Source organism: Olea europaea, chromosome 22, assembly GCF_002742605.1.
Source record: "Olea europaea var. sylvestris chromosome 22, O_europaea_v1, whole genome shotgun sequence".
NCBI lineage: Eukaryota > Viridiplantae > Streptophyta > Magnoliopsida > Lamiales > Oleaceae > Olea > Olea europaea.
Window position 1 is genome coordinate 504,569 of NC_036258.1, and position 17,389 is coordinate 521,957.

General features: G+C 34.6%; 1 protein-coding gene across 1 annotated transcript; it reads left to right on the plus strand.

Moving 5' to 3' along the window:
• The first annotated feature begins 292 nt into the window (after nucleotides 1-292).
• On the plus strand, nucleotides 293-5,500 carry LOC111371274 (glutamate receptor 1.2-like). Its single transcript, XM_022993170.1, has 5 exons — nucleotides 293-821; nucleotides 1,123-2,432; nucleotides 2,533-2,836; nucleotides 4,506-4,888; nucleotides 5,038-5,500. The coding sequence occupies exons 1-5, from the start codon at nucleotides 443-445 to the stop codon at nucleotides 5,386-5,388; spliced, it is 2,727 nt and encodes a 908-aa protein (XP_022848938.1). The 5' UTR covers nucleotides 293-442; the 3' UTR covers nucleotides 5,389-5,500.
• The last annotated feature ends 11,889 nt before the right edge of the window (nucleotides 5,501-17,389 follow it).

Consider the following 17,389-nt stretch of genomic DNA (forward strand, 5'->3'; position numbering starts at 1 on the left):
ACAAAATTTGAGTCAATATTCGACCAACGCGGGATTGACCATAATTATTCCACGTCACATGGGTTTAGTATTTGATCTTAATTTCTAGTAACAATAATCAACACTTTCTCATTATATTCGCAATTGATTCTCATAACTACTTTGATGATTCGACTTAAATAAACTACTTTGATGACTTCGACTTAAATAATCAACTACTTTGATGACTTCGACTTAAATAAATCAATGGTGCTATAAGCATAAAAAATTTGGACAGAAAACTTCAACGGAAAATACATGGCGAAATTAATTGAAAGATGGAGAGAGAAAAAAAAAAAAAAAACAATAACAATTCAATCATTTGCGACCACATCAGAGTCCGTAAATTTCTGTTAAAAATTTTCTGAAGTCGTGAATTTTCCTAAGTAAATATCAACGACTTTGACTTTGGTTATAGCTGGGAATGTGCAGGCTGCAGAAGCAGACCACCTTCAGAAAAACTAAGAGGAGGCTTAATATTCGCGGAAGGAAGTTGAAGATGAAAATGAAGATCCACGGGTTCATCTTATTTCTACTCTTCTGTGAATTTCGAAGTCAACCATACCCTGACAAGCTTAAAAGTTCACAGCAGATATTTGATGCATCAAAGGACAGTAACCAAGAAACAAACACCATCAAGATTGGTATCATTCTCGACACAAGATCATGGGTGGGGGAGGTTGTCCAGAGCTGCCTTACTATGGCAATTTCAGAATTTTACATGCTCAATGAACAGTACAAAACAAGAATTGCTCTTGAACCAAGAGATTCAAGAGGAGAACCTTTTCGTTCTATAGCTTCTGGTAAGCGGTTTTTTTTTTTCTGCACTTATTTGTTTTCTCGTGTGCGCACGTGTATAGTCGAGGGAAGTTGCAAGAAAGTAGAAGAAAGCCCATGAGCCTAGAATAAATCCAGCACATGAATTCAGGCGTAGCTTTGTTTCTTGGAGGGTTGGGTTTCTGAATTTGATTCAATACCTTGCGACATATATATTCCATGATTTATGTGAAGACGTATTTATAAACAGTAAGAGTTAGCTTAGATTGATTGAAAGAGTTAGCTTAGATTGATTGACTCTGGATTACTCATTATTTCTTAATGCAGCTTTTGATCTTTTGGAGAATGCTCAAGTGCATGCTATCATGGTCCCAGAGATGTCAAGTGAAGAGTCATTCTTGGTGACGCTATGTGACAAAGCTAATGTTCCGTTACTTTCATTTTCTTCAGTATCATCATCGAATAAACATCCTTATTTTTTGCAAGTTGCACAAGATGAGACCTCTCAATTCAAAGGCGTGGCTGCCTTTTTGAGAGCATTCAAATGGAGGAATGTCGTACTTATCTACGAGGACACTGAAGATACCAGACAAATTCTATCTCATCTACACGACACCTTTCGTGATAGTGATTTGGATGCCGTAAATGACATTGCCATTACTCTCAAGGCTACAGATGAAGAAATAATAAAAAAGCTTCACAATCTCAGGACTATGAGAACATCAATAATTATTGTACATACATCAGTTTCTCTTTCATCTCAAATTTTTAAAAATGCAAAAATGTTGGAAATGATGAGTGAGGACTATGCTTGGATTATGACTAGCAAAACCATGAATTTATTGGATTTACAAGATTCTCCAGTTTTTGAGTCAATGGGCGGAGCAGTTGGTTTCAGACCTTATATTCCAGCATCAAGCAAGCTCCGGAATTTCACTTTGAGATGGAGAAGGGAATTTCAGCGCAGCGAGATTGATATGGAAAGTAGGGGATTAAATGTGTTTGGCATATGGGCATATGATGCGGTGTGGGCATTAGCAGAGGCAATTGAAAGGGCAGGGACACAGTGTTTTCCTAAACGGGGAGGCGGAGGCTTTAAATTGAACCTAAGAAACTTAGATCACACACGAGTTTCTAACAGTGGTTCAACCCTCCTGAATGAGATTTCAAGAAGTAATTTTACAGGTTTAGGAGGTGAATTTCAGCTTATAAATGCAAGACTAGTTCATGAGACTTATGAAATCGTGAATGTGATAGGGAAGGGGGGAAGAAGAGTAGGTTTCTGGACACCAACTTGTGGATTCACCAAGGAAATATATCAATTCACAGATAATTGTTCCTCTGATGGTCTGGAAACCATTATTTGGCCTGGATTCTCTACAACTGCTCCAAAAGGTTGGTTACTTCAAATGAGTGGCAGGCGGTTAAGAATTGGAGTTCCAGCGAACACAAGGTTCCCCAAGTTGATAGGATTGAGTTATGATCAACAAACGAATAAAGCAACTACCGATGGTTTCTGCATGGACGTCTTCAACGCGGCCATCGAGAGGTTGCTGTATAAAATAGATTATGAATTTATCCCCTTGTACGGAGATAATGGAAGTTACAGTGATCACGTATATAACGTCTATCTGCAGGTATGTTCATTTCCATATTTCAAATATATATTTTAGTTGAGAACCTTCAGTTTTTGGGAGAAAATCTCCTCTTGTGATGTTACTCAAACTCATGGACTAGATTTTTGATGCTGCCGTAGGGGACATAACTATCACTTCGAACAGGTCTCAATATGTTGACTTCACATTGCCCTTCACGGAGTTTGGTGTTGGAATGGTTGCACGACTGGACGATAAAGACCCATGGTTCTTCTTAAAGCCACTTAGTGTGGATCTATGGATTATGAGTGCCGGTTTCTTCATTCTGACGGGATTTATTGTTTGGCTTATTGAACATCGTATTAATGTAGAGTTTCAAGGTTCACTAGGATGGCAAATTGGGACAATACTTTGGTTCGCCGCTTCAACTCTTGTTTATGCTCATAGTAAGTAAAGCTCTATCGATTTCGTTTTTCCCACCTATTTTCCTATTAATTTGAAGCATACTGATGGTGTAGGTGACAGCAGTATTTCAGTACACATAATTAACATATTGTCATTGTATCCTTTTAGAAATAGGCATATAATTCTCGTGATATTATTCACTGTAGAAACAGAAATTGTTGATTGACTAGTGTTCACTACTGAAGACAAACGTGAAAAAAGGAAACCAGGTTTTTACTCCTTTTTGGCGATGAACAACAAATTAAAATCGAAAGCTAGTGTATCATTGCACATACAAATGCTTAAAATGAGAGAAGCTAAATTCTAAAAATTTCATGACCAAGAGTCATTTAACTTTGAACTTTCTTAACTTTTCATTAGTCTTAGAATATCTCCAACAATGCTCTTTATTTTAAAAAGTATATTTTTCAATATAAAGAGAGAGGATTTTTTATATAAGCCTAACGACAATTTATTTATTTTATTTTATTTTTCCATAAGCAATTATGATTCGATTCAGCCCATCGTCACCTTTGCCCAAAGACGTCCTATCGAATCGAAGAAGGCTGCCTCATCTGTTTGCATCGCATCACTTTTTTCCTCGATTCCTTTTATTACACCTCCCTTAAAAAAAGTGCTTACAAAATTGTGAACAGTGAATGGAAGTATTAAAATTTTCATTTTGAGAGTGAGTTTGGCTTGCTACACTTGGAGAATCAAAACCTCATTATATAATTTCTACATATATAGATTTTGTTGGACTACTCAAAATAAAGATTTGACTCTCAAAACTAAAGAGGACTACACTAATAAAAAATCTATTGAAGAAGCTCATATTCCATGTGATTTTAGATATACCTCTTTCTCTTAGGATTACTATAATCCTAACTTCGTTAGATTTCTGAACTTTTACATCTAGTGGGCTTCTCTGAATATCTTCAAATCATCTTAATCTATTCTCTTGTTGGTTCACCTTCTTCGTCATGGAATCTTCCCACCCAGAATTCTGCAGAACCAACCACCAACAATTCCTAGGGAGAAATCATTTCTTAACAGTACCATACACGGCGAAAAAATACTTCATGGAGTTCTAGAAACTCTGCAGATTGGTTCCAATGGATTAATTTGATAGATATTCCCCAAAACAATCCTATGCAGTCGGATAACATCGTTTTGTTTGGAAACTAAAATAGTCTCAAAGCAGATGCAATGTAAGTACACTTGATCTCGTTAAAGACTTTGTTTGAGCTAGTATTTTCAGATGTGACCTCGAAGAAAAACGGTGCTAGGGCATTTTTACTGTTTCAAAAGTTTGACTTGAACGAGAGGTGTTGAAAATTAACTAGGCATTTATTAGTATGAATTGTCTTTTCAAGAAAAAAGTTAACAGATCTGTTCGGAATTAATAGCAGAGGGTAATGCACGATTTCTTAAATGCAGAATTAGTTACTTAGTTCCAAAATAGAGAGGGTAATCAGCCACTTTTGATAAATGCTAGAGGTGAATAAAATTTACGTTTTTTTTTTCCAGGCAAGTCTTTAGAAATTACAACAGATTGGGTAGAATAAAGTTCAGTTGGAAAGTCTAAACCAGAAAAAAAAAAAAAAAAAAAAGCCTTGAGTTATAAGGACGCATTTGCAGTTTGTGAATTGTGTTTTTTCTGTTTTGCAGGAGAAAAATTACAAAGTAATCTATCAAGATTTGTTGTGGGTATTTGGTTGTTCGTAGTCCTGATATTGACATCAAGTTATACGGCAAATTTGAGTTCACTTTTGACAGTTCAACAGATAAGATTGACAAAAAATGATTACATAGGGTACCCAAAAAATTCTTTTAGTGAGGGACTTCATGTCAACAACCTGAATTTTCAGGATAACAGACTTAAGCCTTACAGTTCACTGGAGGATTATTATGATGCTTTAAGAAAAGGAAGTAAAAATGGAGGAGTTGGTGCAATAATTGATGAAATTCCTTACATTAAACTATTCCTCGCTAAGTACCCACATGAATTCGCCATGATTAACTCCTCAGAGACAACTAATGGCTTCGCTTTTGTAAGTATACTGTTCTTTCCCGAACAATGTGTGTGTGCTCCCTGCCCCTCTCTATAAGGACATGCATCTGTCAGTTATTATTTTGGGACAAAATAAGGTCGTTACGTGTATCGGTATATGCTTTCTTATAATAAATTATTGTATCGTAGGCTTTCAAAAAGGGTTCACCTTTGGTCCATGATATGTCAAGAGCAATTGCTGGACTCAGAGAAGAAGGTAAAATTTTGGAGATGGAGAAGAAATGGTTTAGAAGCCAATTATCACCGTCATCTGGCACTGAACCACCTAGGCCAAATACTCTGGGCATTAATAGCTTTTCTGGCCTATTTCTTGTTAGTGGGATCTCTTTATCTGTGGCCTTACTTCTATTTTTAATCTTGGTACTTCATAAAAAGTTGTCTTCTATATATAGTATTATCAGCATGTTGGCGGGAGGAAAATTGATATCCATTTTTAGATATTTCTTTTGCAGAAATAGACTGGCCAATAGGATTGGTTGAATAAATGCCACATAACATATGCATGTTTAATTTCTTGTAGCATAACCACAGTATGCACGCAGTTAAAGATCATGATTGAGATGATTTGCCTTCAAACTTCTTGTTTTAGTCATGTAAATGTTACTTATGGCTGCTTTAGTTTCTTTTTGACCAACTTCGGATCGGATGTTTATGACAAAATTCAGATGAACAGGTTTGTCTTTTCTTTAACAGATTAAGTCTTTGATAAAATGGTTCAACATAGTCTTGGAGCAAATAAACTTGGGATCAATCCTAGGTTGAGAAGAGAATCATTTTGATTCTAAGTAACTTCTGGGTGAATAATGATCTCAGAGAGGTTTTGAATCAACTTAGCGTCAAGTTTATAAGATCATGTGATCTTTTTAGCCTGGATTATTGAGAATCATGTTGAAGCCCAAAATTGATTTTAGTGTCAAGTTTTATAGGATAACGTGTATCTTTAAAGTTTGGATAACTGTGAAAATCGAGATTGACGATATCGTCAAGTTTTTAGAAGTGTGGAGATCCTTCTAACATGGTTCATTGAGAATCTGGTGAAAATTGATATAGACCTTAGGGTGAAGTTAGGTACCTTGATCTTGAATAGCATTGATTGTTAAAATCTGATGAAACTGTTGGACAATTTCAATTATTGCAAGAATAATTTTTTCAATCAAAGCAATTAACTAGAACGATTAACTATGTAAATAAATAATCCAAGTAAAAATAAAAAAACGCAACGTCAAATTTTTACGTGGAAAAAACCCTCCAGTGTAGAGGGAAACAAACCACGAGACAACTCCGACAAAAATCCACTATAATAATATATGGATTACAATTATTCAAGTTTATACCCCTAAACTTGAATTCTCCACAAATTGGAATACCACAACAATTAATCTCTAAGATCACAAATAATATCACCTCAAATCAACAATTTGATCAACATTGTGAGAACCTACTTTGAATACTACACCTCTATAGTACCCAAAATGCAACTTAGAGAAATTTCCAATTTATATTGTGCTGGGAAGAAAATATGTGTGAACCCACACCCAAAACAATATTGAAAGAAAATAAACATTTGCTTCCTTTTTCTTCTTCCACACGTGCACAGCCCTTTTTTCAATTTTTCAGCCGGTTTCTCTCCTCTCGGGAGCAACTAACCTGGCAGTTTATGTTTTTCGCCTCACACACAAAGCCGCCAACTTGGACCTCTGCAATTTGTCTCACAATTTAGAGAGAGATATATATTTTTATATAGCCACTGTTTTTTACTTCCACACCTGCAGCCACCGATTTTTGATGCACACATATATATATGACCACTAATAACCTAACTAAATGATAATTGCTTGGGCCAATTAATATCTCCTCTGTAAGTATTATGTCCTAAGTCCAATCAACTTTGGACATAAATACTTTTGATATATAATTAATGTAATTTAATGACAGATCTATTATTTAATTACTAGACAATTAAATAAATAATAGAGTCCGTAGATTCAAATCTTCGTAATTTGTTAATCACAAGGAGTTGTGATTGTGAGATATAAATTACGTCTGATTAAATCTTAAATCGTCCATGGTCGTAAGTAATAACGAGATACGGATATCGTTATTACGGATAGACCATCACGTGTGGCATTTCTTACTTGTGAAGTAAGTAGCTGATCTCACAAACTAAAGTGTGGTGACACTTAAATGACACGTGAATGTTTTGTTATAGAACAAAACATTGGAGACCCGCCGAGAGATTCCACATGGATAACTATCTGAGTGTTAGTGGTTAATCTCTAACCTTCGGTAGTGGAATTGGTCCTTTGATTTGAGGTCGTCATGGTACCTTATATGAGAACAATCATACTTTGGCGGTGTTGGATGTTGCGCTGCAAAGGATCGCTAATACGACATCGTTCGGGTACGTCAAGAATCGTATGAAGGTTGTGATTGACAAATAAAGGATTCGTCACTCTCAGATAGTAAGAGATTATGATTTACGTTTCATTCAATTAAGTCGATAACGAAATCCTTGGCCAAGGTGTACTTATAAGTCGAAAAGAAGTTTTCGACTTATATTGACTTAATAGTGGGGTGAAAGATATGATCGATATTCGAGATTGACACAATTCCATATCTCGTAATTGATTGGATCATATCGACGAAGAGATTATAGTTTCACGGTAAACGAACGAGTTTGGTTTTGTCATACCACGTGACATTTCCCGTCACATGTATTGCCCTGACACATTGCTAGATGTTAATCTGGGACGGTGAGTGTGAATTGACGATAAATTAAAATGGTGTTTTAATTTATTAATTTTGTTTAGATCAAAATAATATTTCACATCATTAGGTATCGTGATTGGGAACCTGATAGATCATACACAAAAGAGAATTAAAAGATTGCAATTTGTCAATTAATTAATTTAACAATCGTTGGATAAATTAATTAATTGGATTGGTTATTTATATCCCGAATTAATCAATTGGATTAATTAATTCACGGACCGGGTTTAATTAAATATTGGACCGGATCGGGCCGCGCCCGTTTGGGTTTATATAAATACATGGCTAGGGTTTGAGGTCCATATAATTTTTATTATTCTTGCTGGCACAAGAGGAAAACACTGGTAGCTGCAATCTTATTCTTTGTGTAGATCACCGTTGGAGGCTGGACAATTGGACAGCTGTGGATGGCGAGTCAAGATTGTGGAACTAAAAAGAAAAGTAAAAGATTTGCAAAATTTTTGAAAGGTATAATCTTTATCACAATTTCTATCTAAACACAAAGGGATCCTCGATGGGAATCGAAATAATTTTAATTTTTCATTGTGCATGTACATGTAGATTCCCAACAGTGGTATCAGAGCCTACTTTGTATTTGTTAGAAATTGTTTAACATTTTGTACAATCAAAAGTTGGTTGTTATACGTTTACTAGTTTCTAGTAATTTAGAAAATTTGAATTCCATTTTTCTTCGAAATCTGATTCTGAAAATAACAAAAAAAAAAAAAAATTGGAATTGGACAGGGCAAGCGAGGCGCAGCTGGCGGCGTCATTGGCACCCGGCAGTGGCATGCTCGCCGCTGCAGAGGCGACGAGCTCACCGCCGGGCGAAAGCAGCAGCAGCGCACTGGCGGGGAGGCCGCCGCTTTCAACAGCGGCGACTCCCTGTCGCGAAGATTGAGGGGCGGCTGCCTGAAATCTGGAGAGAAAGAGGCGCTGCTAAGAAGGGTGGGGTGAATTTTAGGGTTTCAGTTTTTGTTGGAGTTGGTGGAGACGGGGATTACTCTCAATTAGTGTAATTGTGGGGGCCCGGGTGCAATTATGTAAAAGGGGTTAATATGTAAATTTTAAATAAGGGCTGCTATGCGATTTCGTAATCTCGAGGACCTTGTTGATAATTTGCCAAGGGGTCAGTTTGCAATATTTTAAAAGGAGACTTGTTCTGCAATTTTAAATCTTGGAAGGGTCCGATGTTAATTTCAAACTTGGGTCAATTTGCAAGTTTTCAAAATGGTTTTGAATTTGAATTTTGAAATGATTTTAAAATTAATTTTAATTGGGTTCGACCCATAATTTTGATTTTGACCCAAATTAAAATTTTATTTAAAATTGACGACATTTTATATTTTCGTTAAAATTGGATTTTGACTTAAACATTAAACTTTGACTCAATTGAATTTTTATTTTATTTAGGAGTTTTATCCTAGATTAAAATATTAATTCAATTTAAATTAGAGTCAAACTCTAATTTAATACTTAATTAAAATTTGATTTTAATTAATTATTCACCCGAATATATTCTTGTAATTAGAATTGGATTCTAATTTCACATTTAATTAAAATTTGATTTTAATTAAATTGTCTCGCCTTAAATTTCTTTTTGAAATTAGAGTTGGACTCTAATTTGGTATTTAATTAAAATTTTGATTTTAATTAAATTATTTCGCCCTTAATTATTGAAATTAGAGTTAGACTCTAATTTTGTTATTTAATTAAATTTTGATTTTAATTAAATTCCACCGCCTTAAATTGTGAAATTAGAGTTTGACTCTAATTTGATTTTTTTAATTAAAATTTGATTTTAATTAAATAATCCCGCCATATAATTGTTGAATTAGAGTTGGACTCTAATTTATTATTTAATTGAAATTAGATTTTAATTAAATATGCCCGCTAATTAAATAATTGGTTAATATGATTAATTAATTATTTAATTGTTCCGACCCTTTTGTCTAAAAGAGTTTAAACGACTTAAATGCTAGAAACTTGAAACTTATTTGCATATAATATTAGATATTATATAGGTATACATTTATGTGATGATTGCATTATTAGTGGACGATTATGGACTCGACCATATGGATGTGTTGAATGGTTAATTTTTATTCTCGTTATTTTTTGGGCCTGCGAGCTCTTAATTGTTTTGGGCCTGCGAGCCCGTTATTATTGTTATTATTTTGGGCCTACGAGCTCTTGATCATTTTGGACATGCGAGTCCAATTTCATTTAGGTCTACGTGCCAACTAGTATAGGATACATGTTGCAATTGGATTAATTGAAGAAACAAGAAGAGGAGAAGACCATGGAGATGGCACATTGATATTGATCAGTGTAATACCCCCTAGGAATTGACTAACTAGTCTTCCTTATAACTCGGGAAGACTAGATAGTAAAAGTCCATTATCGTCCACACTATTATATTATGTTATATATATTTATTTGCATAGTAGATGCATAATAAAATGTATATTATTGTTACAATGAGACCCTTGAATGCAAAATCCCTCCATAAAATATTAAGTCACATTTATAATCGCCTTCCATCATTATAGTGAAAAATCAGAGTCCCAAATCGTCTCATTTTTTGAGTACACTCAAGTCTGGTCCATTAGGGATATGTTTGACACTATGAAATATTTGATATTTCTGAATGACAGGTTTGACTTAACTAAAATTTATCTTTTGTTGAGTACACTCAATGAGATAAATTTTAGAGGCATATTAAGCTAATACATAAGATGTGTGAAATAATAAAGAGTTGTTAGCTTAATTATCTGGGAGTTATATGGAGATACAATTGATAATAGTATCTACCCAAATGTTATATTAAGGCTTGTTGAGTACACTCAAGGTCTTAATATAATAGATGTGATCCTAGCCCATTAGGAGTCAAGTATGGAGTCCATAAATTTATGTAAGAGGGTCATAAATTTTATTTAAACAGTGGGAGCATAATTAATTTAATAAAAGTCCATGTTAAATTAATTGATACATTTTATATATTATTCTTTCCTTTTTCGTCATTTATATTTATTGAATCGTGAGTAACCATGTGTATTTGAATGGCATACTAGATGCCAACAACCAAACTATATTTTCTTAATTGACACCGCAATTTGAGAATTGTTCTCATGAATGAGAAAATTGGTCACGTCCTAGAGTAGCCCTTTCCAGAGACACTTGCTGATGATTCAATTAAAGAAGAGGTGGCTACTGTAGTAAACGCAGTGATGATAATAGTACTGCAACGTATGTGATACTTGCAACTATGTCACTGAGTTACAAAAGCGACTTGAGAGTATAGATGTTAACACATAATTTTTCATTACAAAGAGCTGTATGATGATAATCATGTGTGGAAGGATATGAGACTTCTAAACAACTATACCGGTGCAAAATGACAGAGTAATCTTCAATCGATGCTTAGACACTGAAGATGATTGACATTGAGAAATGTCTCAACTGTGTTCAATCATAAACAATGAACTAAGTAGTGACTTGGTTCTGCAATCTCTGTCAGCTAAAGATATTCACAACTAATTATGAATTTAACGTGAATAAGCTCGAGTGCAAAATTATTGAGTTGCTTAACATGCTTAGGACTGTTAAGCCCTTTATCAAAGTTGGTAGTGGGCAAACCATTGATTCCTCTAAAGATATTAAGAGGAAGTCTAAAGGGGCTTTATGAAAGCATCCAATATGGTTAAGACAGTCTAAGCGAAGGACAATACCAAATCTAGTGACCCTTGGTTTCATTATAGAATGAAAGGTCATTGGAAGGAATATTATATGGCTTACGTCTACTTCACGAGTTTCTTAGGTATCTGATACCAGATTTAAATCTCATATTTATACAAATATGGAGAAACTAAATAGAAGTATACCACTGCGAAAGGGAGAAGTTAACCTACATGATGGAGATGAGCAAATGTTGCTGCATTGTCTGAAGGAGCATATTTCTTGCCGTTTCCTTTTGACTTAGTAATGGAATTAGAGAAATGTTGCTATGTACCCACCATAGCTGGAACGTTAAAATGAATTTCATGTTCAGACATGAAGCACTTTAATGTTAAGGACAATTATTGTTCCTGCATATCTTGATCAAGATCTTAATAGTTGTGGTAAGTTACAAAATAACATTTATATTCTAAATACTAAGGATTCTATAATGAGTATAGAAATTATAAGGCATAAATGCGATAATCTAATTATTACTGAAATCTGGCATGACAGACTTTGTCATATAAATGAAATGCAATTCCAAAGTTACATAAAGATGTATACTTGGGATTAATTGATTTTGACAAGTAAAAATTATGCATGTCTGGCACAATGACCAAATCTTCTTTTACTTGAAAAGAAGAAAGATCAGCATAATTATTGGTCTAATGCATAGTGATGCATATGGACTCATGTCAAAAGATGCCAGGTAATGTTTCTCTTATTTCATCAATGATCATGTATACTTGATGAAAACTCAAACATGAAACTCTTGAAAAGTTCAAGGGATTCACATTAGAATTAGAGAAACAAATAGGTAAAGATACCCTCACATTAAGATTCAATCAAGTGAGAGTATCTTAAAGATAAAATCTAGATTATTTAAGAGAGAATGAGATTCTCTTGCAGTGGACTCCTTCATATATACTGCAGCAAGGTGGTGTATCTAAAAGGAGGAATCGTTAATTATTAGATATAATGCGATTAATAACAAGTCATGCAAATCTCCCAAAATTGTTTTCGAGTCATGCATTGATTGCAGTGTACAACACACTAAATTATGTCCCATCTAAATTGGTTAACAGAACTCTATACGAGTTATGGAATGACAATAGTCCCAATTTATCTTATATGAAAGTTTGGGGCCATGACGCTTATTTGAAGCGCCTTAAATCGGATAAGTTTGAGATTAAATCCGATAAATACATATTTGTGGGATATTCAAAGGAGACATTTGAATATAAATTCTATTATCATGAAGAAAGTCTTCGTCTCACGATATATCGTCTTTTTAGAGAAAATGTTTATTCTAGGAGAGGACAGTGGGAGTAAAATAGAATTTGAAAGAGTTCAAGAGTCCACAAATATAGTTAACCAAGTAGATAAATCCGAGTTTGATCTCATATCTGATATGGGATATACTTTGGATCAGAAAGTAAAGACTCTTGAGGACATGACAGCTCTATGTGAATCTAGTAGGATCATTCGACCTTCAAGAAGGTGCAAATCCATGATCATTAATCAGGTATTAGTAATCCAGGATAATGAACCTACTAGTTGCAACAAAATAAAGTCAAGTGTTGACTTAAAAGAGACAGCAAGAGGCCATGAAACTCGACCTAAGTGAACAAGGTTTGGACCTTGGTCAAGCATCCTAATGGAATAAAGCCCATAAGCTTTTGTAAATAGTTTACAAAAGAAAAGGTCGATATAGATGTGAATATCCATATATACAAAGCAAGGCTAGAAGTAACGGTTAAATGTTGACCTTGGTGAAACATTTCTCCTATAGCCTTGCTTAAGTCCATTCGGATTTTTTTTGCAACAGTTGCATACCGTGACTATATGTTAAGAGAAGTCTATTGGAGCTGAAATCTTAGATTTGATGAAAAGTCAAAATGTTTGATTTTATCAAATTTGAAGACGAATTGTATGTTTACAAGAAGATAGTGGGAGCATTTTTGTATTCCTAAAACAACATCCCTATGTTTCAATCGTTGAAATAATGGTTGTTAAAGGATTTATTCTCGAACGATATTGGACAAGCAACTTGATCTATAGAGATAAATCTAGAGGGTTGCTTGACTCGTCCCAATCTATATAAAATGTTGAGAAGATTTTATATGGAGAAATTGGTTTACTCTTAAACAGTGTGTTGGAAAGGTTCTGAACGTGAATCAACCGTTGATTCAGTAGTAGAAACCTAATACATGATTACTTCAGAAGTAACAAGGAGTTGCAATCTGGATCATGATGTTCATAAATGAACTTGAAGTAATTTCTGATATTGTTGATCACATGTCATTGTATTGTGATAACAATAGAGCCATTGCGAAAGCAAAGGAACTAAGGTCTCATCAATGATCCAAACATGTATTAAGGCAGTATAATCTCATTAGAGAGATAATACATAGAAATGACGTAAAGTAAAGAAAAGAACAAATTCCCACATTTAACAATATTGCAGATCCACGGACAAAGAGTTTTCGTAGTATAAACATGATCGTCATGTACATTTATGATATTGGATACATAAGTGATTGGATCTAGCCCAAGTGGGAGTTTGTAAGTATTATGCCCTAGATCCAATCAGCTTTGGACATAAATACTTTTGATATATAATTAATGCAATTTAATGACAGATCTATTATTTAATTAATAGATAATTAAATAAATAATAGAGTCCGTAGATTCAAATCTTCGTGATTTGCTAATCACAAGAAGTTGTGATTGTGAGATATAAATTACATCTGATTGAATCTTAAATCGTCCGCGGTCATAAGTAATAACGAGATACGGATATCGTTATTACGGATAGACCATCACGTGTGGCATTCCTTACTTGTGAAGTAAGTAGCTGATCTCACAAGCTAAAGTGTGGTGACACTTAAATGACACGTGGATGTTTTGTTATAGAACAAAATATTGGAGACCCTCGAGAGATAACTATCTGAGTGTCAGTGGTTAATCTCTAACGTTCGGTAGTGGAATTGGTCCTTTGACTTGAGGTCGTCATGGTACCTTATATGAGAACAGTTATACTTTGGCGGTGTTGGATGTTGCTCTGCAAAGGGCCGCTAATACAACATCGTTCGGGTACGTCAAGAATCGTATGAAGATTGTAATTGACCAATAAGGATTCGTCACTCTTAAGTAGTAGGAGATTATGATTTACGTTTCATTCAATTAAGTCGATAACGAGTGAAAGATATAATCGATATTCGAGATTGACACAATTCCATATCTCGTAATTGATCAGATCATATTGACGAAGGGATTATAGTTTCACGATAAACGAACGAGTTTGGTTTTGTCATATCACATGACATTTCCCGTCACATGTATTGCCCTGACACATTGCTAGATGTCGATCTGGGACGGTGAGTGTGAATTGACGATAAATTAAAATGGTGTTTTAATTTATCAATTTTGATTAGATCAAAATAATATTTCACGTCGTTAGGTATCGTGATCGGGAACCTGATGGTTCACACACAAAAGAGAATTGAAAGATTGCAATTTGTCAATTAATTAATTTAACAATCGTTGGATAAATTAATTAATTGGATTGGTCATTTATATCCCGAATTAATTAATTGGATTGGACCGGATTTAATTAAATGGATTAATTAAATATTGGACCCGACCGGGCCGAGCCCGTTTGGGTTTATATAAATTCCTTGCAAGGGTTTGAGGTCCATATGGTTTCATTATTCTTGCTGGCACAAGAGGAAAACCCTAGTAGCTGCAATCTTATTCTGTGTGGATCACCATTGGAGGCTGGACAATTGGACAGCTGTGGATGTCGAATCAAGATTGCTGGAATTAAAAATAAAATCAAAAGATTTGCAGAATTCTTGAAAGGTATAATATTTATCACAATTTCTATCTAAACACAAAGGGATCCTCGGTGGGAATCGAAATAATTTTAATTTTCCGCTGTGCATGTATAAGTAGATTTCCAACATCCTCTTGGGCTTAAATTGCAACATGTTGGCTGGACCCACTCAACAGAAACTTGAGATTGATAATATGATATGGATCCTTTTAGCCCTGGGTGTTCTGGTGAAGAGATAATCGTGATCTTGTGTAGGCTGGGTAGTTGAGAAAATGGTGAACCAAGTTTTCCCAATGTTAACTTGAGCATTGTTTTTTTTTTATCGGTAAATGTAAATATATAGATCAAAAATGTACCATGTACAAATACACCGGGCATACCCGGGCGAGACAATGTCCATAATCAAATACAAGTACACCGGGCATACCCGGGCGAATCAAAGTCAATGATAAGTACAAGTACACCGGTCATACCCGGGCAAATCAAAATCCAAAACGAAAACAACTACTCCGGGCATACCCGGGAGACACAAAGAAGGCAAAATACATAAAAGATCAATGATCCACGGCCAAGGATTCAAAAAGAATCAAGACATCCGGATATAAAGTAAACATGACTTTGTATACGTGTGTCTTGATCCTTCTAGCAATAGAATCCAAGTCGGCCGGGAGGTCTACAAAAATCTTCCTATTCCTCGTAAGCCATATGTAGTAAACTGTGCTAGCAAGAGCAACTCTCTTCGTCTTGGTCAGCCACGAAGTTCCATGATTCTCCTTTTTCATCCATTTAAGCGCAATGACAAATGTAGACATAGATCTTATGATGCCACGATTCTCCTAACTTGAGCATTGTTTGATCTTGAGTTACATGTGTCATTGAGGATGTGGTGAAAACGGAGATTAATATCCTGATGTTGCTTGCTAGTTCACTACACAGAGTAGATGTTTCAGGTAAGATTCGTACTGTAATTTTCATAGCAGTGCTCCCTTTTCCTGCTATACATTATCCAATTTGGATTTTTGATTTGACTGTCAAAGTGCTAAGGTATACTGTATGGAAGCATCTTTAAAATTCTTCACAATGACATAGATTATGTCAAATCGAACTAAGGCAATAAAATAAAATAAAATAAAATAAAAAAATCTAGGTTGCTTCTTTCTATTTATTACATTTATTCCAATTAATTTATTCTTAAATATTAAGGTTTTGCTTTCAATTTCGGCATTGTTTCGTTTCTTTTCTCAATTAGTTCATGAGGTTCTAGAAGATATTGTCTTATTAATTATTATGAATGAAATTTCTGTTTATAAAAAGATTGAAAGAAAGAAATAACCCCCTTGAAAATAGAAAAAAATGTTTTTAATCGTAATAATTGCCATTCATTATAATCTCCTTATAATTAAAGGTCAAAGTACAAATTTTGTAAGATATACAACTGCTAATCAATTATCCATTCCCATTTTTATCAAGTTACAATTTCTAAAACTAATAAGAAAATCCAAATAGAAAATTATATTAAGGGTCATTGAACTTTGCCTCCGATTACTACTAACTCACTAGTCTTCAAGATATATCTCTCTGGTCATTAAACTTTGTGTTGTGTAATTCATTCATTATTAAGATGGATACCATTTCTTTGGTTCAATGGAAATGTACACGTGGCTAACTGAATTCCAGCTCAATAAAACGTCACTCATTTTACCACTAGAAAACACGACTTCACCATTGTTGGGTTTTGATACCCAATAAATCTGGACGATGATTTAAAACAGTTGTCGAATTTTTTATCAACACCAAAGTGACTGCTCTACTCGGAAACAATTAATACACCTTTGAAGGGCCTAAGTTTGAGTTGGGTTGGTAGCTTGGTTAATGTATGGATTTGGTTATTGTTAGCCCATTAACTTGGCCTATTATGAGTAAGTGTTGGCCTAAAACTAACCCTAATGTTTATATACACATAGCCGTGTGTTTTTCTTCTGTGTGGGAGTGTATTGTTGCAAGAGAGAGAGGTAGCCGTGGGAGGAGTGAAAGGGGGGCCGGTTTTGGTGTGAATGCAAGAGAGATTCAACCATTGTTCTTCTTCTCCTTCCTCTATTTGTAGCTGGCAAATACCACCACCAAGTGTCTCCTCTGTGGGGTTAAAACTGAGAC